This window comes from Bufo gargarizans, chromosome 1, assembly GCF_014858855.1.
Source record: "Bufo gargarizans isolate SCDJY-AF-19 chromosome 1, ASM1485885v1, whole genome shotgun sequence".
NCBI classification, from domain to species: Eukaryota; Metazoa; Chordata; class Amphibia; order Anura; family Bufonidae; genus Bufo; species Bufo gargarizans.
In genome coordinates, this window is record NC_058080.1 from 276,726,804 (window position 1) to 276,750,976 (window position 24,173).

At 43.4% G+C, this 24,173-nt stretch overlaps 1 protein-coding gene across 1 annotated transcript in view; it reads left to right on the forward strand.

Annotated features, from left to right (window-relative positions):
• Positions 1-319: 319 nt before the first annotated feature.
• The window catches only part of LOC122926253 (transmembrane protease serine 11C-like), a 47,564-nt gene continuing 23,710 nt past the window's right edge, over positions 320-24,173 (forward strand). The window contains exons 1-6 of the mRNA XM_044277629.1: positions 320-348; positions 8,121-8,263; positions 8,969-9,036; positions 11,020-11,171; positions 12,688-12,730; positions 18,367-18,414. Of these exons, the coding sequence (XP_044133564.1) occupies positions 342-348; positions 8,121-8,263; positions 8,969-9,036; positions 11,020-11,171; positions 12,688-12,730; positions 18,367-18,414 (461 nt within the window). The 5' untranslated portion in view covers positions 320-341. The remainder of the gene's footprint in view (positions 349-8,120; positions 8,264-8,968; positions 9,037-11,019; positions 11,172-12,687; positions 12,731-18,366; positions 18,415-24,173) is intronic.

The following is a 24,173-nucleotide window of genomic DNA, read 5'->3' on the forward strand; positions in this document are numbered from 1 at the left end:
ATGTATGGCACTGTGCCTAGCAAACAGTTAAGAGGCCGCAGTGCTTACCCAAGTGCCGCATCCCCTTTAAACAGCAGATTGTGGCGATCCGATTTGTACAGTAAAGTTTCTTGTAGTTGGCGTGTAAACCTGTTCCATTCACAAAAGAGTCTAAAATGTATTTCTCTACTATATATTTTCTATTTCACAATTTAATAATATTTTTTTATTTTAGATAACATTCATTTGGTCTACCAATGAAATTGCCTGGACGTCAGAGGAAGATAGCAATAGCTGCTGTCAGCATTACAATACTATTGGCCGTTATCGGAGCTGTGATTGCTGCAGTTGTAATCATTGCGATGCGTAGTAAGAAATATTCACCTTTCTTCATTGTAAGCACTGTATTGATGGGCTTCGATTATCAAACTAAGGGCTCATTCAGACGGCCATATGCTGCTTTCCGCATCTGAACCGCAATGTTTCGGATTAGGACCCATTCACTTCCATTGGGCCCCAAAAGATGCGGACAGCACTCTGCAAAACAAATGTGCTATACTTGTCAGTGAAAATTGCAGATATACTGATGTAACAGCAAAAAAATCAGATCCACAAAAATGAGGGCTGAATGAGCCCTAATAGTAAGACTGTTTTATCGCCCATAGCAACCCATGAGAGTTCAGCTCTTATTTCTTAAACCCCTCAAAAATAAAAGCTGAGCTCTGATTGGCAGGGCCTGGCGAAATGTCCGGTCCTGCCAATCTCATGCCTGCGACTGTCAGTAATAGCACAAGCAGAGAGGCTCTGCTTCTGCTTTGGGAGCAGCAACTATTCATGCACTGCTACCTGGAAGTGTGGCAGCACATGCGCAGTTGCTGCTCCAGTAGCGAAAGCAGAGCCTTTCCATTTGCGCTATTACTCACAGCAGAGTCTCAGGCATGAGATTTAGGCTAGGTCTACACGACGACAATTTTTATAATGGCAGTCTATGGTGTCGCACTGCAACATGCGACATGTTGCGACTGCGACGCGACAGTCGCAGAAAAATCCATCTCGAATGGATTTTCTGCGACTGTCGCGTCGCAGTCGCAGCATGTCGCATGTTGCAGTGCGACACCATAGACTGCCATTATAAAAATTGTCGCGCGACATTAGTGCAACAAAATGTCGCGCAACAAATGTCGTCGTGTAGACCTAGCCTTACAGGTGAAGAACTCTTGCTAATAACATGAACTGATTCATTAGGATCAATTTGCTAAAAACTAATTCTTACACCCCACAAATACTTTTTGTACAGTTTGAGTAAATTGTTTCAAACATTAAATGGTGCCATTAAAAATCTACAACTCATCTGGCAAAAAAAAAACAAGTCTTCATATGGCTACACTAAGGCCTCTTTCACACTTGCGTTGTCCGGATCCGGCGTGTACTCCACTTGCCGGAATTACACGCCGGATCCGGAAAAACGCAAGTGTACTGAAAGCATTTGAAGACGGATCCGTCTTCAAAATGCTTTCAGTGTTACTATGGCAGCCAGGACGCTATTAAAGTCCTGGTTGCCATAGTAGTAGTGGGGAGCGGGGGAGCGGTATACTTACCATCCGTGCGGCTCCCGGGGCGCTCCAGAATGACGTCAGAGCGCCCCATGCGCATGGATCATGTGATCCATGCGATCACGTCATCCATGCGCTTGGGGCGCCCTGGCGTCACTCTGGAGCGCCCCGGGAGCCGCACGGATGGTAAGTATGCTGCTCCCCCGCTCCCCACTACACTTTACCATGGCTGCCAGGACTTTAGCGTCCCGGCAGCCATGGTAACCATTGAGAAAAAGCTAAACGTCGCATCCGGCAATGCGCCGAAACGACGTTTAGCTTAAGGCCGGATCCGGATCAATGCCTTTCAATGGGCATTCATTCCGGATCCGGCCTTGCGGCAAGTGTTACGGATTTTTGGCCGGAGCAAAAAGCGCAGCATGCTGCGCTATTTGCTGCGGCCAAAAAACGTTCCGTTCTGGAACGGAAGACATCCTGAAGGACGGACTGTCCATTCAGAATGCATTAGGATAATCCTGATCAGTATTCTTCCGGCATAGAGCCCCGACGACGGAACTCTATGCCGGAAGAAAAGAACGCAGGTGTGAAAGAGCCCTAACAGAAAAAAAAGAAAAAAAAAGTTACACCCTTGGAACGAAGACGAAGAGGAAAGTTGAAAATATTGTTTCCAAAACTGTCCTGTCTTGAAGGGGTTAATATAGTAATATAGTTTGTAAGGCTAAATAAAGAATAGGTCCATCCAGTTTGTCCTGTCATCCTGCATAGTTCAAGAGGAAGGCTAAAATCCCCTGTGAGGTAGAAGCCAATTTTCCTCATTTAAAGGGAAAACAATTCCTTCCCGACTTCAATCAGGCAATCAGGAATAACTCCCTGGATCAATGACCCCTCTCTTGTAACTATAGCCTGTAATATTATTACACTCCAGAAATACATCCAGGCCCCTCTTGGACTCTTTTAGGCTAGGTCTACACGACGACATTTGTTGCGCGACAAAAAGTTGCACGACAGATAGGGCGCAACATTTGTCGCGCAACATTTTGTTGCACTAATGTCGCGCGACAATTTTTATAATGGCAGTCTATGGTGTCGCACTGCAACATGCGACATGTTGCGACTGCGACGCGACAGTCGCAGAAAAATCCATCTCGAATGGATTTTCTGCGACTGTCGCGTCGCAGTCGCAGCATGTCGCATGTTGCAGTGCGACACCATAGACTGCCATTATAAAAATTGTTGCGCGACATTAGTGCAACAAAATGTTGCGCGACAAATGTCGTCGTGTAGACCTAGCCTAATTGTACTCAAAATCACCACCTCCTCAGGCAGAGAGTTCCATAGTCTCACTGCTCTTACCATAAAGAATCCTCTTCTATGTTTGTGTACAAACCTTCTTTCCTCCAGACGCAGAGGATGTCCCCTTGTCACAGTCCTGGGGATAAATAGATGATGGGAGAGATCTCTGTAATGACCCCTGATATATTTATACATAGTTATTAGATCTCCCCCTGAGTTGTCTTTTTTTTTATAAAGTGAATAACCCTAATTTTGATAATCTTTCAGAGTACTGTAGTCCACCCATTCCAGTTATTACTATAGTTGCCCTTCTCTGAACTCTCTCCAGCTCTGCTATGTCTGTCATTTCCATAAAGATCAGTGATGGCTGAATTTCCTTGGGCTTTGTGGTAACGAATCAAATTTTCCTAAATGGTGGCTGAAAAATTTAATAAATACTTACCTCATCCACTTGCTCGCGTAGAGGCTGTCCGCTCCCATCTTGCTTGAAGTAATCCCACCAAAGGACCTGCGGCGAGCGTGATCATGTCACCACGTCATCACGCTGGGAGTGATGATATTGCACGCCCTGTGTGATTACGTGGTGATGTCATCAGGCTAGCCGCAGGTCCTTTGGTGGGTTTTCTTCAATCAAGGCGGGAGAAAATGGCCTCTCCGCAAGTAAGTGGATGAGGTGAGTATTATTATTTTTTTAACCTAACGTACACCTAACATTCAACCTATACTACATTTTTTATTACATACAATTACAAACGTATTCAGATCCAGGTGCTGGTTTTAAAGATGCTGAATATTTTTCATGAGACAATCCCTTCAAAGCCCTTTAACCTCCTTGGCGGTATTCCCGAGCGTGACGCGGGGTTAATTTTCGCTGCCAGGAGCGGTAACCCCGAGTCACGCTAGGGGTAACATTGCAGAGTCCCCCCTCACCTTCTGCCGGCGATCTCCTCTGCTGTGAGCGCCATCCGGCATCTGACTTCCTGGTTCCGTTCCCTGCGAGCAGCAGCTGTGCATGGGGGCGGAACTGGGCGGGAAATAAAAAAAAAATATAAACACTGAAAGTGACACACACACATAAAATAGGTTATACATTGTAATCTGAGAGGATTACACTGTATAACCTCAGATCTGACATGTGATCACTGTACAGTGCCCCTTGCCTGCCATTTTGCTGTAATTTGTGCCCATAAAATAAATTTATACCATGGCATCAAAAAAGCGCAACTTTACTTCAAAAGCGGTTTTGGACCAATTGAGTGACAGCGACAGTGACACGGAGGTGCTCGCAGAACTGAGCGATAGTGAGTCGTGGGGAGATTTGTCGTCCAACACTGATCTGGCAAGTGACAACGGCGATGATCCTGCACCTGACCTCAGCCATGTGCGCACTTGGTGCCCTATTGACTGCGATACGGACCAGGTAGCGCCCCCAAGATTCCTGTTCACTGGATCACCTGGGATGAAGGTAGATGTTGAGCGTGACAACCCTCTGGCATACCTGCAATTATTCCTTACTGAGGAGGTAATTGAAAAAATTGTCACGGAGACAAATTGCTACCAAGAGCAGCAATCTGCTACGCTGCATGCCACCTTTTCCAGAAGCAGAAAGTGGGAACCGGTGACCAAAGAGGACATGTGGCAGTTTCTGGGACTCATCATTCTTCAGGGGGTGATGGGGAAACCGCTCCAGAAATGGTACTTGACCACCAATAAGTTACTGGCCACTCCATTTTGTGGCACCGTGATGTCAGGATACCGGTTTTCCCTCGTCATGAAGTATTTCCACAATGAATAATTTGATGAGGCTACGCATCCTGCGCCCAAACAAAAAAAAATCTGGGAGGTATGGCAAATTATTGGGACCAATTTCCAGCGGACCTATGTGCCAGAAAGGGACGTCAGCGTAGATGAAAGTTTGATGGCCTACAAGGGACGACTAAGCTGGATACAGTACATAGCATCCAAAAGAGCGCAGTTTGGCATCAAATTCTACATGCTCTGCGAGTCATCCACTGGGTACATCTGGAATTCAGTCATTAACACCGGTAAAGGCATGAAGTTCAACCCCAGGTACAGCAGCTATGGGATGGCCACATCATCTGTCCTTACACTGCTGGAGCCATTGCTGAACCAGGGATATTGTGTGACCACGGACAATTTCTACATGTCTCCCGAACTGTATGAGGTTTTGCTACAAAACAAGACTGATGCATATGGTACCGTTAGGCCTAACTGACGTGGCATGCCATCTATGTTTGCCAAGAAAAAAACTCAAAACCGGAGAAATGGTTGCCTGGCAGAAGGGTAAGATGATGGCAATGCGATGGCGAGACAAGAAGGACGTGTGTCTCATGAGTACTGTGCACAATACCTCTACTGCCATGGTCCACACAATAGGTGGGAAAGATGTGCTGAAGCCGCAAGTCGTGATAGACTATAATAATACCATGGGAGGTGTTTCGACAGAGCCGATCAGGCAATGACATTTTATCCCACTATGCGCAAACAGCAAAAAAAATAATTATAAGAAGATCTTCAGGCATCTTCTGGAACAATGCCTTTGGAATGCATATATCCTGCACAGAGCAAAGAGTGACAAGCCTCTTGTTCATTCTGACTTTATATGGAAGGTGGTTGAGCGGATTTTTGTCAACCACCAGACGCCATCAGTAGCTGTGAACAGACCTGGACGTCGTGCTGTTGACGTTGTCAACCCACAACGCCTGACTGGTCGTCACTTTATCGACTTCATCCCGCCAATCGCAAAAAAGGCAGCACCTACCAGGATGTACGTGGTTTGCTGCTCAAAGAGAGATGGCAATAGAAAGAAAGTCCGAAAAGAAACTAGGTTCCATTGTCCTGATTGTGACGTCGGACTTTGTGCAGTCCCATGTTTTAAAATTTATCACACTCAGGATGTTTATTGAATTTTCTGTGTTTGACAAATTTCATTATTTTTATTACATTATTAAATAAAATTATATTATTTATTAGATTATAATTCATGATTTTGTGTTTGAAACTTTATCACATCTGGGATGTCTACTAAAGTCTTGTTTGGTCAGGTTTAAGTAAGTAATTACTAAGAATTGCAAGCCTTCAATACATAACACCAAATTTCATGCAAAAAAATTGTACCACTTTTGGTACAAAATTCCTGACATAATCATACCGCCAGGGAGGTTAACATAGGCTGAGGATCGGGAAAATTATCGGAGATAAGCATTTGTATAAAACTCTTGTCCCCAATAGTGGACCTGTATAAATGTGCCACCGATCACCAAGTCATTAGATGTCTGTTTGTCCACATGATGACTGTTTCCAAAAACACAGCATCAGTACAAGATGATTTATGCATTGTATTTACAAAGGTTCTCAATGGGTTTTGTGAATTATGTGTAAACTACAAAGTTTTAAGTATTTCTTATTAGTTCATGATATGCAGCAAACTGTTAAAAAAATGAAAAGTGCAAGGGTCATGTTGTCCCAAAAAAAAAAACTAAAATAATCAAGCACCAAAAGCAGGACAATGAAAGATGAAGATTCAAAGTATTATACAATAAAGTTAACAAAAATATTACTATGAAAATTGCAAATACACTCACCTAAAGAATTATTAGGAACACCATACTAATACGGTGTTGGACCCCCTTTTGCCTTCAGAACTGCCTTAATTCTACGTGGCATTGATTCAACAAGGTGCTGATAGCATTCTTTAGAAATGTTGGCCCATATTGATAGGATAGCATCTTCCAGTTGATGGAGATTTGAGGGATGCACATCCAGGGCACGAAGCTCCCGTTCCACCACATCCCAAAGATGCTCTATTGGGTTGAGATCTGGTGACTGTGGGGGCCATTTTGGTACAGTGAACTCATTGTCATGTTCAAGAAACCAATTTGGAATGATTTGAGCTTTGTGACATGGTGCATTATCCTGCTTGAAGTAGCCATCAGAGGATGGGTACATGGTGGTCATGAAGGGATGGACATGGTCAGAAACAATGCTCAGGTAGCCCGTGGCATTTAAACGATGGCCAATTGGCACTAAGGGGCCTAAAGTGTGCCCAGAAAACATCCCCCCCACACCATTACACCACCACCACCAGCCTGCACAGTGGTAACAAGGCATGATGGATACATGTTCTCATTCTGTTTACACCAAATTCGGACTCTACCATTTAAATGTCTCAACAGAAATCGAGACTCATCAGACCAGGCAACATTTTTCCAGTCTTCAACAGTCCAATTTTGGTGAGCTCGTGCAAATTGTAGCCTCTTTTTCCTATTTGTAGTGGAGATAAGTGGTACCCGGTGGGGTCTTCTGCTGTTGTAGCCCATCTTTCGTTCCCATTCTGACATTCAGTTTGGAGTTCAGGAGATTGTGTTGACCAGGACCACAACCCTACATGCATTGAAGCAACTGCCATGTGATTGGTTAACTAGATAATCACATTAATGAGAAATAGAACAGGTGTTCCTAATAATTCTTTATGTGAGTGTATGTGTCAGCACAGTTATGAAGGTTTAAAGGGCTTCTGTCACCCCACTAAAGTCATTTTTTTTTTTTGGGCTAGTTACATTCCTTATAGTGCGATATATGAGAATTTAATGGTGTTACTTACTTTCATTCGGCCGTTTCTTATAAAAAGAAGTTTTATAATATGCAAATCAGGTCTCTCCCAGCAAGTAGGGCGTCTGCGCCGATGAAGTCTTCTCTTTCGGTGATGTAATCGGCGCAGGCGCACTGAGGGAGTTCTGAGGAGACGAGCCTCCTCATCTCAGAGCGCCTGCGCCGAATGAACAGAGGCGCGCGATTTTCGAAATACTGACAGGGCCGGCCGGAGGAGGAGATCACGGCTGGCCCTGTCAATCAACACGACGAGGGGGCGGTTTTTTGCGGCGGCTACCAGCAAATAGATGCCCTACTTGCTGGTAGAGACCTGATTTGCATATTATAAAACTTTGTTTTTATAAGAAACGGCCGAATGAAAGTATGTAACACCATTATATTCTCATATATCGCACTATAAGGAATGTAACTAGCCCAAAAAAAAAAAAAAGACTTTAGTGGGGTGACAGAAGCCCTTTAATGATCATGATAACCATATTAGTCATAGTAGTGGTCATAGTTTGAATCTTGTCATGTCCACCACAGCTATCAAGCATACATATAATATTCAGAATGTCAATTCATAATAATACTCACTGTGTTCAATTTCAGTGTATTTTGGCAAAAGCGGTGGCGCTGAGAGTATTTGATAAAAAACTTAACAATATAATCTTATTTTTCTAGGTTCAACAGATGAGGTGCTGCTGAACACCAGCTACGTTTACTACAACGGTTCTTTTAGGATCCTAAATTTAAACTATACAAATCAATATCTTCATAGCAGCAGCCTTGAATTCCAGGCATTGGCTGTTCAGATTGAAGAATTTGTAAGTCATTTTGATTTTCCTTTAATGTCACTCCACACTGCACACAGCTGTATCTATACATGGATCCTTTCCTTGTTTTCTTGCTTAATGTGGTTGTCCAGGATTAGAAAAGGGGTCTGCTTTTCCCCAGAAACAGCACACCCCTCTTAGCCATGATCTGTGCCTGATATTTCAGCTCATCCCCATTAATGGGGTTGTGAAGTGATAAGATACTGATGACCTATCCTCAGGATAGGTCATCAATATCAGATCAGCAGGTACTCCTGTCAATCCGTTGTTTGAAGAGGTCGCGGCGCTTGTGCAATCGCTGCAGCCTCTTCAAAGTTAACCTGCACACTGTTTTCCTTGTAGTGCCGATGTAGGGCAAATACAACTGCTTGTTCCATTCAAACAGCTGATCGGCAAGGGTGCAAGCAGTTGGACCCCCGCCGATCTGATAAATGATCATATAAGATTTAAAATATAACAAATTAATTTTATATGTAAATGCTCTAGTCAGTGGAGGCTCCAAATAATCTGGACGTCTTATACTGGGTTTTGTGTTAATACTCAAGCACTACTATGGCTTAAAAGTTTCCATTTTCACTGCATGGCAGACGCATAAAATATATATATATCCTGTATGATAATGATGATTATGTTGAATATTTTTTTTTCCAAAACTGTTGATAGTAATAACTTGACATTCACTTGTATTGCTTACAGATTAATTCATCCTATATAAATTCAGAGCTCAAAAGCCTGTACATCAGATCGCAAGTTGTTAGCTTAAGGTACATCATGCATTATTACCCTGTCATGACTTTCATGTCCTTTTATTACTGTGTATTTTATATAATATATGTATATGGGCACTGGCCGTGCAAATCCCATATCACGGATGCGGACCCATTGACATGAATGGGTCCATAATCCTCAAAATACGGTGCGGTGTAGAGCAGAAGCACGGATTGGAAGCCCATGGAATCACGAAGAAGTGCTTCTGTGGGATTTTTGGTCCGTGCCTCCGCACTGCAATAGATCGGACACGGCTTATTTTTTGCCCTATATTGCAGACCGTGGACCCATTCAAGTGAATGGGTCCATGCCGCAATATAGGATTCACACGGCCGGTGCATGGGCATTGCGGACCGCAATTTGCAGTTCACAGCACGGACATGAACGGCTGACGTTCGTGTGAATGTACCCTAAATTATATGCAGTTACAAAAGTATTACAAATCCAGGTCCTGCTTTCAAAAATGTAGACTGTTTTTTGTGGGACAGACCCTTTGCTTGTTCTTTAGAGATATGCTTTATTGTAGCCACATGGACATAGGAAACCAATGTCTGGAGATGTCTGATTGACGTATATAGGACTTGTGTGCATGCCCTGTGACCTGTATAGGCCACTGTGCGGGTACGAAGGACTTATCTACTGAGTATAGCCAGCTTAACAGGCCACATTAGAGCTATCAAAACTGCAGCTAATCAGCTAAAGAGATGTCATCCAACTTGACATACAAGTCGTGGGTAACACAGATGCCTTTCCTGCTCATACCTAGCCATTATAGAGGTTGTCCTGTTAGAAAAGGATCAGAATCAGTTAAAGAAATAAATCAAGCAATACTCACAGCTCTGATGTCCTGCTGGGACCTTTCTGATCATTCCAGGTTCCCCCAACTTTAAACCCTCAGGTGCTGTAGTTAATTCTAAGTACAGCATCTAAGCAGACATTTACCAGAACATGCTCCTGTGATGAGCTTGTAGGAGCCATTCGGTTGCTATAGCAGTCTGGGGTCTTGTGTCATTATTAAGCGGAAATTAAGTCTTGCCTGTGGGCTTAATAGAAACCACTGCAGTCTATTGTATAAGCGATCTAACAATTATTTGTTCAACCCCTCTGAGGGGACTAAAAATAAAGTTTTAAAAATAACAAAAATAATTAAAATTCAAACCACCAACTTCCCCCATTGTGCAAATAAAAAAAATAATCATAATTTGTATCATTAAACTAATAAAATATAAAAGCATTCATCCTGTAGGGTGAACGGTGTAACCAAAGAAAATCAAAATGGTTAAATCACTTTGCCTTCCATTAAGGCCTCATGCACGCAGTCGTTGTTTTGGTCCGCATCCGAGTTGCAGTTTTGGTGGCTCGGATGCGGACCCATTCACTTCAATGGGGCCGCAAAAGATGCGGACAGCACTCCGTGTGCTGTCCCCATCCGTGGCTCCGCTCCGTGACCCCGCTAAAAAAAATAACATGTCCTATTCTTGTCCGCACAAGAATAGGCATTTATATTAAAGGCTGTCCATGTTTTGCAGATCCGCGATTTGCGGACCGCAAAACACACCGCAGTCATGTGCATGCAGCCTAAGTTTAATAAAAAGTTATTTAAAAAAGTCATACATAACCCAATATGGTATCAATAAAAACTAAAGATCGCCCCCCTCAAAAAGATTAAAATATAAAAAAGTATATAAAAGGTATATTAAAAGTATTAGAAAAAGAGAAAAACATAAATGTGGTATCACTGTAACCGTACTAACCAGCAGAATACATTTTTAACATCATAGATACGAAACCCATAAAATAATAGCATTTTTTCCCGTTCCCCCTCATTTACATTTTTTTGCAGCTTCCCCCTAGATCGTATAGAATGTTAAATGGTGGCATAAGAAAATACAATTTCAGGAAGGGGTTAAGGATTAGGGATGAGAAAACCCATAAATAAGTGTTTGCATACTCATGTTTATTTTGCTGTTTCTTCGCAGCCCTGGAAGTGTAATACCTGGATTTGTCCTGTTATTCCGTATTAATATAAATGGGAAGCAAAATATTTCAGCTCAGACTGTACTCGCTAAAAACATAGAAAATACCTTGGTGGCACATTTCAACATTGACAACAGTTCACTTCAAGTGACAGGCAAGTAGTGAATAAAATGCAAAAACAGATTTGATTAAAATTAGCTGATAGGTGTGATATTGTGAATGTTTAGGTTTAACCATTTGATTTTAATTGATGAATGTTAAAGATGTATTCTGTCAGCCAGTCACTGGCCTTAGCGGTGAGTGGGTCTTTCCTAGCGTATCTAGCATGTCAAGCCAGGACAAGAAGTAAGGAGCAGCAGGGACCAAAGCAGCATTGGAACAATTGGCAGGGGATCGGTGTCCAGCATAGATTTTTTATTTATTTTTTAACACATTCTGACCATTTTTTTTTTTTTTTACATTCTCCCTGGAAAAACGCTTTAATAATAATCATTTTATATGGTAATAAAATTACCAGAAATTGATATTTGTTCGGTTTCAATTTTTTCTCCTTTACAATGTAAATCACTGAGCCAAAAAATTCCCCTTAAAACATAACATTTATTTATTCTTATTACTAAAATCCCACTATAACTATAATATAATCAAATCAGATCAAGATATAGGTATATCACCACCATGTGGTTACTCACGGTACTGTTGACCAAGTAATGTCTGCATCAACAGGAATACAGGTCCCAGAGTACATGACAGTCTCTCCTTGCAGGATAATGGATACAGGACAGGTGTCCGGTTTGTTTCTCCTGACGAGTCACATTGGATCTTTATATGGCCAGGCCAGATCAGATTGTCGTCAGTCCAAGATACAGGGCAGATTATATACAAGTCCGCTTTAGGCAGTGTGGGAATGTCCCTACAGGCTATACTCGCCCTGCCTACAAGCGGAGTAATCGACCCGTTAGTTGCGGTCCCACTTCTCGGTGGCTGTACCCTGTTGTGCTGTCCCTACCTAAGTTCCCAAATCATGGAGACTGCCAAATATTAAATTTGTGGTTCCAGAACTTAGTATGACAAACCTATAAATGTCCAAGTGAGGGACCTACTGGTGATGGTGGTGATCCTATATAGAAGTTAGAAAGATTATCATCCCGACGTGTTTCCCCTTCAAGATAGAGAGATTCATCGGGGGATCTTGTTAACTGTGCTCGGTGGCGCTGGAGAGGATAATCCTGCCATAGATGAGTGGCTTGAAGTGGCCTTTACAATGTAATTGACTTGTTTAAGAAAAGTTAGTGAACCCGCCCTTTGGAATTACCTGGATTTCTGAACTAATTACTAATAAAATGTGGTCAGGTTGTTATCTTAGTCACAATTATAACCAAACCATGATCCTCTCTGCACCATGGTTCACAGTTGGGATGATGGTCTGGTGTTGGGGTACAGTGTAATTTATTTGTACAAGAAGATATTCTAAATTTACACATTGAAAATTATCCTCATAATTTCCAAAATCTTTCCATGTATATCAGCTTTAATGAGTAATATCTCAAAAGTGTATGTTGGTGACAAATACATGTAGCTTCAGATCACTTTTTTGGTTATATATTTGTTTGAAAAGTCTACCATTTTCTCTGTAGCTAAATGTGGCATGTTGATGTTTTCACTTTTAGAAATCCCTGCTGACTTGGCACAGGATCTTCTTTACAGCAGTAAGTCAAACTTTTGATTTTAACTGTATTTCAATAAGACAACTTGGTCTTGATGCAATTATTTTGTTGGAAATGTACAGTTTATTCCTATATATTAGAATTAATAGGGCAGTGATGGCTAACCTCCGGCACTCCAGCTGAGGTAAAACTATGACTCCCAGCATGCTCCATTCATTTCTATGGAGTTCTAAGAGCAGCCAAGCCAGTGTACATGTTGGGAGTCGTAGTTTTATCACAGCTGGAGTGCCAGAGGTTATTCATCACAGAAATAGAGGATGGATAATCAAGTATTCTACAATATGGGATAGTCATAGAAAACTATACAAAACGTCTAAAACTCTAGAAAAGCTCCATTAAAGTATAACTGTCATATTTTTTTATTTTTTTTGGGAGTATTGATTAATATCTCCTTGGTGGCCCTATTTCAACGTTTCACTGTGTATTCAATTACCCCTTAATTCCACAGTTTAGTTCCCTGCACTGCCTACTCTTACCTGTGCTTAAAATCAGGTTGCTAGGCATGGTCCGGCTATCTGTTAAAGGACGGAGGACGCAGAAGCAGGCTGCGTGCAAGGTCAGATTACTGACAGCCAGGGACTGTAAGTAAATGATTAAAGCCAGGTCCTCCCCAGCAGCTGATACCAGTGCCTGGGCTGTGTGCACCTATCCCTGTCCCTGCGCTTGGCAGACGCTCCCTCACTCAGCAGAGCTGGAGAATGCAGAGTTGAAGCAGCGCTGACCAGGGAAGGGAGATCTGCCGTCTGCTCAGTGTATAAATTAAAGCAACATGTGCTAAGAGGACCCCTTTGTGCTGCAGGAGATTAACCCTTTAGGGGGAGGGCTCTGGTTACTGACACTTTTGGGGGGCTATTGTTACTGGCTAGTGAGGGCAGGCGGGATTAGCCTCAGGGTGAGGGCAGTGGCGGCCATCTTAACTGAATAGTGAAATTGCAGTTTTATGCAGACTGGTTGCTAAGGGCTGAATCTTATTAAATATGGGGTAAGTCAGTCTAATAGTAACTGATTCTGGAATATCATGTTATTAGTAACTACATACTGTATATGAAAATTGAAATTAGGGTCTAAGTGTGACAGTTATCCTTTAAGTTGGGCTACAATAAAATGGTAAATTTATTTATTTCCTCAGTCTTCTACTTTTTATCTTATGAAATATTTAGAAGTTTTGTGCTGGAAAATAATGGTATCACATTTTAGGAACTATTGAATGCAAAGGTTTACTTATGAAACAAATGAATTTAGTATCTTGATGTATTCAATAAGTTGCCATACACATTAGATAGAAGGCCGCACTCATACACATTAGATAGAAGGCCGCACTCATACACATTAGATAGAAGGCCGCACTCATACACATTAGATAGAAGGCCGCACTCATACACATTAGATAGAAGTTGGTTAATGCTTCATTGTTACTGCTTAGCCTATCCTTTAGGGACAAATTCTTCCCTATGTCCAAATCCTTCCCCAGCCTAAGGCTGTCCGTGTCTGGTGTGACAGTCAGTTATTTAGCTCGCCCTTCCAGCGGTGAAAAGGTAGGGGGATTAGTCAGATTATTTCGCTGAAGGAGACCTCAGGAGACAGAAGTGCATTTCCACTGGCGTCCTGCCAGCTTTATTTCACAGGTTGCATTTAAACACAAAACATAAACGGAACACCTAGCCTTATCCAGGCTCTAACTAAACAATAGGTCCCTCTCTAGGACGTGGATGAGCTAACCTCAGTCCATGCAAAATAAGCACGCTGTCTGTACAGCAACCTGTGATACTTGCAGTTTGCAGGCTCTGGACCTTCAGGGTCCCTCAGTGAGATGTGGCTTCTCTCACTCCCAGGGAGTTCTGAGCAAGTGTGTTGACAGCCCAGTTTTCTAGCAACTCCCCAGGTGCAGCTCATCAGGACCCAGGCTTAGGTTTTTCTTAACCCTTTCCTAAACAACTTTCTTCAGCATATGCTAAGAACCTGGGAGACACGTATATACCCTCAATTACTTCACCCTGTGAGACACCACATTTCCCCCCCTTTTGCACTAACCTATGGGTTGGGGCACCCTGGCTTGACAAACAGTAAGTACGAGACAAACCATCTACATTCCCCTGGAGGCTGCCTGCTCGGTGCTGTACTGTGAACCTAAAAGGCTGGAGGGACAGAAACCACCTGGTAACCCTACTATTCTTTTCCTTGTTATTCTGCATCCATTTTAGGGGTGCATGGTCTGTGATGAGGGTGAATTCTCTGCCCAGTAGGTAGTATTTGAGAGCGTCCAAGGCCCATTTAATGGCCAAAGCCTCTTTCTCTACAGTGGCATACCTCTTTTCATGGTCATTCAGTTTCCGACTTATGTATAAGACAGGGTGTTCTTCCCCATCAATTATTTGTGATAACACTGCTCCTAACCCAGCCTCCGAAGCATCGGTTTGCAGGGAGAAGGGTTTATGAAAATCCGGACATACCAGTACCGGCTGGGAGCACAGGGCTTGTTTCAAGGATTGGAACGCCCTCTCGGCCTCTGGGGTCCATTTTATCATCACTGAATTTTTCCCTTTTGTAAGATCGGTTAAGGGAACCGCCATAGATGCAAAATTAGGGATAAACCTTCTGTAATACCCTGCAATTGTTTAGGGGTCTAGGCCAGTTTTGTATTGAGTCTATTTTGTTTAGCTGGGGTTTGATCAGACCTCGCCCAATGGTGAATCCCAAATACTTGGCTTCTTCCAAGCCGATGGCACACTTTTTAGGGTTTGCGATGAGACCCGCCTGTCTTAGTGAATCCACGACCGCCTGCACTTTTCGTAGGTGAGACTCCCAGTCGCTACTGTAAATTATTACATCATCCAGATATGCTGATGTATAACCAATATGTGGCCTTAGGATCCTATCCATCATACGCTGAAAAGTCGCCGGGGCCCCATGGAGGCCAAATGGCAACCTAGTGTATTGGAAATGACCCACTGGGTGTAGAAAAAGCCGTCTTTTCCTTGGCCCTTTCAGTTAGCGGAATTTGCCAGTACCCTTTAGTTAAGTCCAATGTTGTTAAGTACCGAGCACTACCCAGTTTGTCTATTAGTTCGTCTACTCTCGCCATTGGGTAGGCGTCAAACTTTGAGACCAAGTTTAACTGGCGATAGTCATTACAGAACCTTATGGACCCATCAGGTTTGGGAATTAAAACGATGGGACTAGACCACTCACTTACGGACTCTTCTATTACCCCTAGGTCTAACATCTTATTAATCTCTTGGGTAATGACCTCGCGCCTCGCTTCGGGGACCCGGTAGGGCTTAATCTTCACCTTAACACTGGGTTCTGTGACAATATCGTGTTTTATCACATGAGTGAGGCCTGGGAGTTCTGAGAAGAAATCGTTATTTCTCATAACGAATTCCTGTGATTCCTGTTTCTGATGGGGAAACAGGGACTCAGCATTCCTAACCTCAGGTACGGTGTAGCTTCGTGGTGCTGAGTTTACCACCAGAGTTTCCCTATCTTTCCAGGGCTTTCGCAAGTTAATATGATAGTTCTGTTCGGGTTTTCTCTTCCCGGGCTGATGAACTAGATAGTTCACCTCGCTTATCTTTTTAACAATTGTGAAGGGCCCTTGCCATTTTGCTAAGAATTTGCTCTCTACTGTGGGTATTAACACAAGCACCCGGTCCCCTGGACTAAAATGACGCAGTTTCGCACCCCGGTTATATATTCTACTTTGGGCCTGTTGGGCTTGTTGCATATGTTCTCGAACCAAGGGCATGACTGCCTTGATCCGGCCCTGCATCTGTGACACATGCTCAATTACACTGCGGTACAGGGTAGATTCGTGCTCCCACGTCTCTTTAGCTATGTCGAGTAGCCCTCGGGGCTGCCTGCCATACAGAAGGTCAAAGGGTGAAAACCCTGTAGACGATTGCGGTACTTCTCGTATGGCAAACAGTAAATAGGGAAGTAGGCAATCCCAATCCCTACCATCCTTGGCAATCACCTTTCTCAACATGTTTTTCAGGGTTTTATTGAATCTTTCAACCAATCCATCCGTTTGCGGATGGTAGACTGAGGTTCGGATATGCTTCACCCTGAATAGCCGACATAATTCTTTGGTCACCCTGGACATAAATTGGGTGCCCTGATCCGTTAAGATCTCTTTAGGGATCCCAACCCTACTGAACACCAGGACCAACTCCTTGGCTATGGTCTTTGCCGTCATATTTCTTAATGGAATAGCTTCTGGATATCTGGTGGCGTAGTCTAGGATCATCAGTATGTACTGATGTCCGCGAGCTGATTTCACTATAGGGCCTACCAGATCCATAGCTATTCGTTCGAATGGCACTTCCACAATGGGTAAGGGTACCAATGGGCTTCTAAAGTTAGGGGGCGGAGACGTATATTGGCACTCAGGACAAGATGCACAGTAATCTCATACCTCTGCTACTAGCCCATGCCAAAAGAAACACATTAAAATTCGTTATTTTGTCTTTTCCACCCCCAGGTGTCCCCCCAACAAATGACCATGTGCTAGATCCAAGACCATCTTCCTAAATGGCTTGGGAACTATCAGTTGTTCTACGATGTCTTCACCTTGCTTGTCTACCTGATATAGTAAGTTATTTTGCATCGCGATATGGGGATAAGCAAGCGTGACATCTGGGTAAATCAGGACACCATTTATGATTTTTACATTTTCCCGGGCCCGAGCCAAAGTAGGGTCATTCAGCTGTGCTGTGGCAAAAAAAACTTTATATCTGCTAAGACATTTTCAACCCTCTCCTCTGGCTCCCCACTTACATCAGTGGTTTCAGTGTCCCCCGACATTACATCAAAAGGAAACCCGGCCTTATCAGGAGATGACAGAACCTCATGAAGAAGCTCAGGTTCTGTGACTCCTGTTGCCCTTTCTCCAGAGACCGTAACCACTGTTGGCTCTTTAACCCTTTTTTCCCACAATTCCCAGAAAGAAGGAAAATCCCTCCCCAGTATTACGTCATACATGAGAGTGGGTATTATCGCTACTTGACAGGGTACCCGGTTGAGCACAGTTCCTATGGTAACACGTGCCGTATTATACTCGCGAGTTTCCCCATGAATACAGGTGACCCCTACTGTCTGGGTCTGTAAGCTATCGGAGTTTACCAAACTGGCTTTGACTAACGTGATCATACTGCCAGTATCCAGGAGAGCCTGCACCTCTCACCCCTCCACTGAAACAGGACACAGATGTTTATCGACCTTTCCAGGGGTCCCAATAGAACAAACCCCTTGGGCAAACATCGATTTCGTATTTGGCATAGCACTCATATCACACTGCATGGGCTCTGAGTTTAACGGACAGTTAGCAGCAATATGTCCTTGTCCCCTACACCTGAAGCATTTGATAGGTTCTGGTCTCAGAAAGTCAGACCTGGCCCTTTCGGGGCGTTCCGGCCAGAGTTCAGCTTTGGACCTTGTGTCCCTGTTAGGGGCCCCACCCCTCGCAGGAGCACCCCCCTGCCGGGTACTTTCCTGGGTTAGGCGGGGCTTTTGTACCAGGTCCTTTGCCGCAGCATATCTTTCTACCAGAGAGACCAACTCATCTGCGCTGTTAGGGTCACCGTGGGTAACCCACTTGCATATTTTAGGTGGGAGGGCTCTAAGATATCTGTCCACTACCACACGTTGGACAACCTCTGGAGCCGATAGAACATCTGGTTGTAACCACTTCTTGGTTAAGTGTACCAGGTCGTACATTTGGGAGCGAGCTGGTTTGTCTGCCTGAAAACCCCAATGGTGCACTCTTTGGGCCCGCACCGACAAAGTGACTCCCAGACGGGCCAAAATCTCCGCTTTCAGCTTACAGTAATCCTGAGCGTCGGCAGGATCCAAATCATAATAAGACTTCTGAGCCTCTCCACTCAGAAAGGGGGCTATCAACCCCGCCCACTGATCTAGTGGCCATCTTTCACGCTCAGCGGTGCGCTTAAAGGTCATCAAATAAGCCTCCACATCATCCGTGGCAGCCATCTTTTGTAGGTAGTTCCCAGCACATATGTCCTTCTTCCCCATGGGACCAATTTCAGTCGACCAAGGGGTCTGGTCTGCAAAGCGCTGCACCACCTCAATTAAAGCAACACGATCTTTGTTTTGCATCTCGGTTAGAGCGGTAAGTTGCATTGCCATAGACCGCGCCAGATCCTCTGTCTGCCGATTAGCTTCTTGCTGCACTTTGTTTGCATGTTGCTGGGCTGCGGTGGCTTGCAGCAAAGCCTTTAACATATCCTCCATGTCAGGAGTCTTTCTCTGCAGAAATGTAGCAGGTTTTACCCAGGACATATACCTGTTCCCAAGTCCAGAAACAATTTGTATTCAGGCGTTACCCTTAGCAACCAGCTGTTCAAGGACCAGAAAAATTTCCAGCAGCACCAGTTCCACTGAGCAAACGGGCTTCTGGCCCTTTAAATTCCCACACAGCACTGCAGCATTCAGCTTTTCTGAGGTGTCGTTGCCCGCATCCTCCACCAATTGTGACAGTCAGTTATTTAGCTCGCCCTTCCAGCGGTGAAAAGGTAGGGGGATTAGTCAGATTATTTTGCTGAAGGAGCCCTCAGGAGACAGAAGTGCATTTCCACTGGCGTCCTGCCAGCTTTATTTCACAGGTTGCATTTAAACACAAAACATAAACGGAACACCTAGCATTATCCAGGCTCTAACTAAACAATAGGTCCCTCTCTAGGACGTGGATGAGCTAACCTCAGTCCACGCAAAATAAGCACGCTGTCTGTACAGCAACCTGTGATACTTGCAGTTTGCAGGCTCTGGACCTTCAGGGTCCCTCAGTGAGATGTGGCTTCTCTCACTCCCAGGGAGTTCTGAGCAAGTGTGTTGACAGCCCAGTTTTCTAGCAACTCCCCAGGTGCAGCTCATCAGGACCCAGGCTTAGGTTTTTCTTAACCCTTTCCTAAACAACTTTCTTCAGCATATGCTAAGAACCTGGGAGACACGTATATACCCTCAATTACTTCACCCTATGAGACACCACACTGGGTATATAAGGCACCTTTCACTGATGCTATGATGTGACTAGATATTAAAATATGTACCGGTAAGCTTTATTGATATGCACTACAATCCAAAACAAAAAGAAATAAACTATACATTTTGCACTGGCCCATGCGAGGGGAACATCAGATTGAACACTATCAGATATGCATTGGACACATCTCACCACCGCAAATGTCATTCATGCTGCAGTATAACTGATATTTGTGCCAGACTAATTGCTCATATGTGGCACGGTATGAATAATCTGTTCCCTAATGCCTTCAAAACTGAGTGTAGCTTTAGATGCCTGCCACAGTCAGGACTGTGCGACTTCATGCAGACTGAGACTAACAGTAGGTGTATAGAGAAAGTCTATCCTTGCCCCCGATCCTGTTAGGCTACCTTCACATTTGGGCTTTCCCTTTCCGCTATTGAGATCCATCATAGGGGGGAACTTAACTGATCGAAATGGAGTGCACCAGAATGCATTCCATTCCATTTGGTTGCATTCCCATACCGGAGTGCAATCCGCAGCAAGCAGCGGTTTTCTGTCTGCAATGTGGTGCGGAGCAAGACGGATCCATCCTTACACACAATGTAAGGCAAAAGGGACGGATCCGTTTTCTCGGACACAATAGAAAACGGATTCGTCCCCCATTGACTTACAATGGTTTTAGAGACTGATCCGTCTTGGCTATTTTAAAGATAATACAACCGGATCCGTTCATAACGGATGCAGCTGGTTGTATTATCATGACGGAAACATTTTTGCTGATCCATAATGGTGGTGTAAAAGTAGCCTTATTTGACACTAGGGACCACCAGCTAAATATCCACCACTCCTAAGATACAAAGGCCAGTGGTAATTCACTAGTTAACAGACCATATGTGTATCCATATCCCTATTTCCTCAGGGGTCAGTGGGATATTGATATTATTAATTTGTTACTGCCAATAATGTGGGGCAGTGTACACATCATAAATAATGCTGCAAGATTACATAGCGTAGCGCTGTTGGCTCGAATATGGCCGTGCGCCGGCTATTTATAAGACCACCAGCCCAGATGCCTGCCTCACAGCTGAAGTCATGGCCCGGCTACGCGTTTTTGTTGCGTCATCGGGGTTCACATAGGTGTATAGAGGTGGCCCCAGGGAGGAACGGGATGCTTCCATCGTGCTTCATGCAGGTTCACAGGCTGTCAAGTAGCAAGCCAGTCAGTTTTTAGTTTGTATACTAGTGAAAGGTCCTCTTTAACAATAAACATTAATTTTCAGCAGATTTGTGTAGGAATATTTTTTTTTTCAAAAATGAAAATTCCCAGAATATCGGTATAAATTATCGGCTATCGGCCTGAAAGTTCACAAATTATCGGTATCGGTATCGGCCCTAAAAAATCTATATCGGTCGATCCCTAGCACAGTGGTTATGGTTTAATGTAGAAGGTTGTGAGTTCAAATCCTGGCAGGAACATTTTAGAAATAGAGGCTAAGTTAGACTTAATACTGAGTGATATCCCCTTCATGTTCATATCCATATATTGAGTCAGAGCAGGGACTCCGAAGCCAGGAAAAGACCCACTAGACCTGAGTGGACCCCCCCAAAAGCAGGCCCTGGGTTTGCCGGGTGCTGACGTGAGCTCTGCATGTAAGCCTCTAGGCAGTGCGCTCAAGATGATGAAGCACAGATGAATTTTCTACTTGACTAACCCTTTCATGGAATACAATTAGATAGAATTGTCTGCTTACTCAATTCTGCAGTACTCTACTCTGTTAAAAGAAAACTGACTACCCCTTATTAATCATTGAGAGAAAAAAAGATCCTGACCGATCATAATGGACAATGAAGTGACTTCAATGGAGGCAGCCCACATGAAATCTTTCTTCTCTTTCCAATGTGAAAACACTGCATTTTCATACAGCTGCCAGTGCAAAGCTGCCAGTGCAAAGAGATGGTTACAGCCTCCATCTCAGTCAATCGTAACTGCATAAATTCCTATGCAGTGAGCTCCCCCTAGTGGTGGCTGCAGGAAGCCAGCTTTGTAATAGATTGGAAGTAGGAGATTTATCAATGCATTTTAGGCCAGTTGTCTGGTGTGTGTACACTTAGAAATATGGTGGTCAGAATAAGCTCCATTTTTATGAAGCACAAGTTCCGCTTTACTGACACAGAAGTGAGATCAAGTTGATGAGGCCAGTTTTTTTAATAAAAAAGAAAAACAATATGTAAATTCATCAGAAATCTGGGGTGCTGCAATATGCATTCTGGATTGCCTGAGAGTAAGTGACACATATACTGAGAAACTGGGTAGGACAGGGTGGCCCATATTGTTTTGCTATGGGGCCCCATGAGATCTGTGTACGCCAGAGATAATGGATTATGATGACATAACAGGCTTGTCATATCTATTGTAGATACCATAAAAAACTGAAGTCAAGATGCTCGTTTGAACAGTCCCTTTGCTTGCAAAATTAAAATTGTGTTACTTTTGTTCTTGTTGTTTTTTTGTTTTTTTTGCCATAATTTTTTTTACCTCCTCTCTAAACCACCGTAAAGACCATAACAAACCAGTTTGGAGTGCTATATGTTGTAGTCCTAACACAGCACAACAGGTTCTGTCACTTTACAAGTCACTGGTCAGACAACACATGGAGTACTGTGTACAGTTCTGGGCTCCTGTGAACAAGGCAGACATAGCATAGCTGGAGAGGGTTCAAAGAAGGGCAACTAAAGTAAAAACTGGAATGGGTGGACTACAGTACCCAGAAAGATTATCAAAATTAGGCTAAGGGCGCATGCACGCGGCCGTTGCTTGGCCGTTCTGTGCATTGGGGACCGCAATTAGCGGTCCGTGGTCCTTCCACACCGCAAAAAATAGAACATGTTAGTAGTGCTTCCGTGGGGTTCCGTGCCTCCGTTCCACACAGGACCTTCTAGATTGTGGACCCATTGAACTGTTTGCAGGCCACAATATGGGCCCGGCCGGCACACGGTCGTGTGCATGGGGCCTTATTCAGTTTAGAAAAAAAAAAGACTGAGGGGAGGGGAGATCTAATTACTAGGTATAAATCTATCAGGGGTCAGTACAGAGATCTCTCCCATCATCTATTTATCCCCAGGACTGTGATGAGGGGGACATGCTCTACATCTAGACAAAATAATTATTTACAGTAAGAGCAGTGAGACTATGGAACTCTGCCAGTGGTGGTAATGGTGAACTCACTAAAAGAGTTCAAGAGGGCCTGGATGTACAGTATTTCTGGAGTGTAATAATATTACAAGTTATAGTTACTAGATTTCCCTAAAAGGATGAAAATTGGCTTCTACCTGCCTTCCTCTGGATCAACTTGCAGGATAACAGGCTGAACTGGATGGACAAATGTCTTTTTTCAGCCTTACAAGCTATGATACTATGTTACTAGGGTTGAGGCATGACCAAAATTATATATATATATTTATATATATATATATATATATATATATATATATATGTTAATCCTACAAAGTACATAATTTGGGATTTAGCCAGCAGCCGACGGCAGAAAACGTGACATAGGTCAGGCAAAACAAAATATACAGTATATGGAGCACTGCAGCATTCAAGGCCATGGACTTACTGTATTGATGGACACGTGTTAATAAAAAAATATGTCTCCATACAGTGTGGTCTTCAGTATCTTGACCTATGAAGCTAAACTAAAACAATAATTAAAGGGCTTCTGTCAGCCCACTATACCGTTTTTTTTTTTTTTGGTTAATAATAATCCCTACACTGCGAGCTCTGCATACATAAGCTAAATATTCATTTTGGTTCAGTAGAATTTGATAAAAATCTATTTTTATAATATGTAAATTACCTTGCTACCAGCAAGTAGGGCGGCTACTTGCTGGTAGCAGCTGCATCCTCCGATCCTAATGGTGCCCCCTCCGCATTGTGATTGACAGGGCCAGGGAACGGAATCGTTCTCTGCTGGCCCTGTTTGAATTCCAAATCTCGCGCCTGCGCCGTACCAGCAAGTAGCCGCCCTACTTGCAAGGTAATTTACATATTATAAAAATAGCTTTTTATCAAATTCTACTGAACCAATATTTAGCTTATGTATGCAGAGCTCGCAGTATAGGGATTATTATTAACCCAAAAAAAAAAAAACGGTTTAGTGGGCTGACAGAAGCCCTTTAAAGAAAAAATTAAAAACAGCATCCAATATAACATTTTAACCCCCAAGTAAGTTCTAGTGTGCAAGTCCTGTACATTGAGGATCCACATGAACAATCATTATTGCATTACATTTTATTGATGTGCTATAGATTTTAATTGTTTATCAGCAGAAGCTGTCTTACATTTAGAAATGGCGGAGGATCGGACAAAGTTATAGAGAGGCTGGTGCCTCTCCATAACTCCGGCGGATCCACCATCAGGTATAGG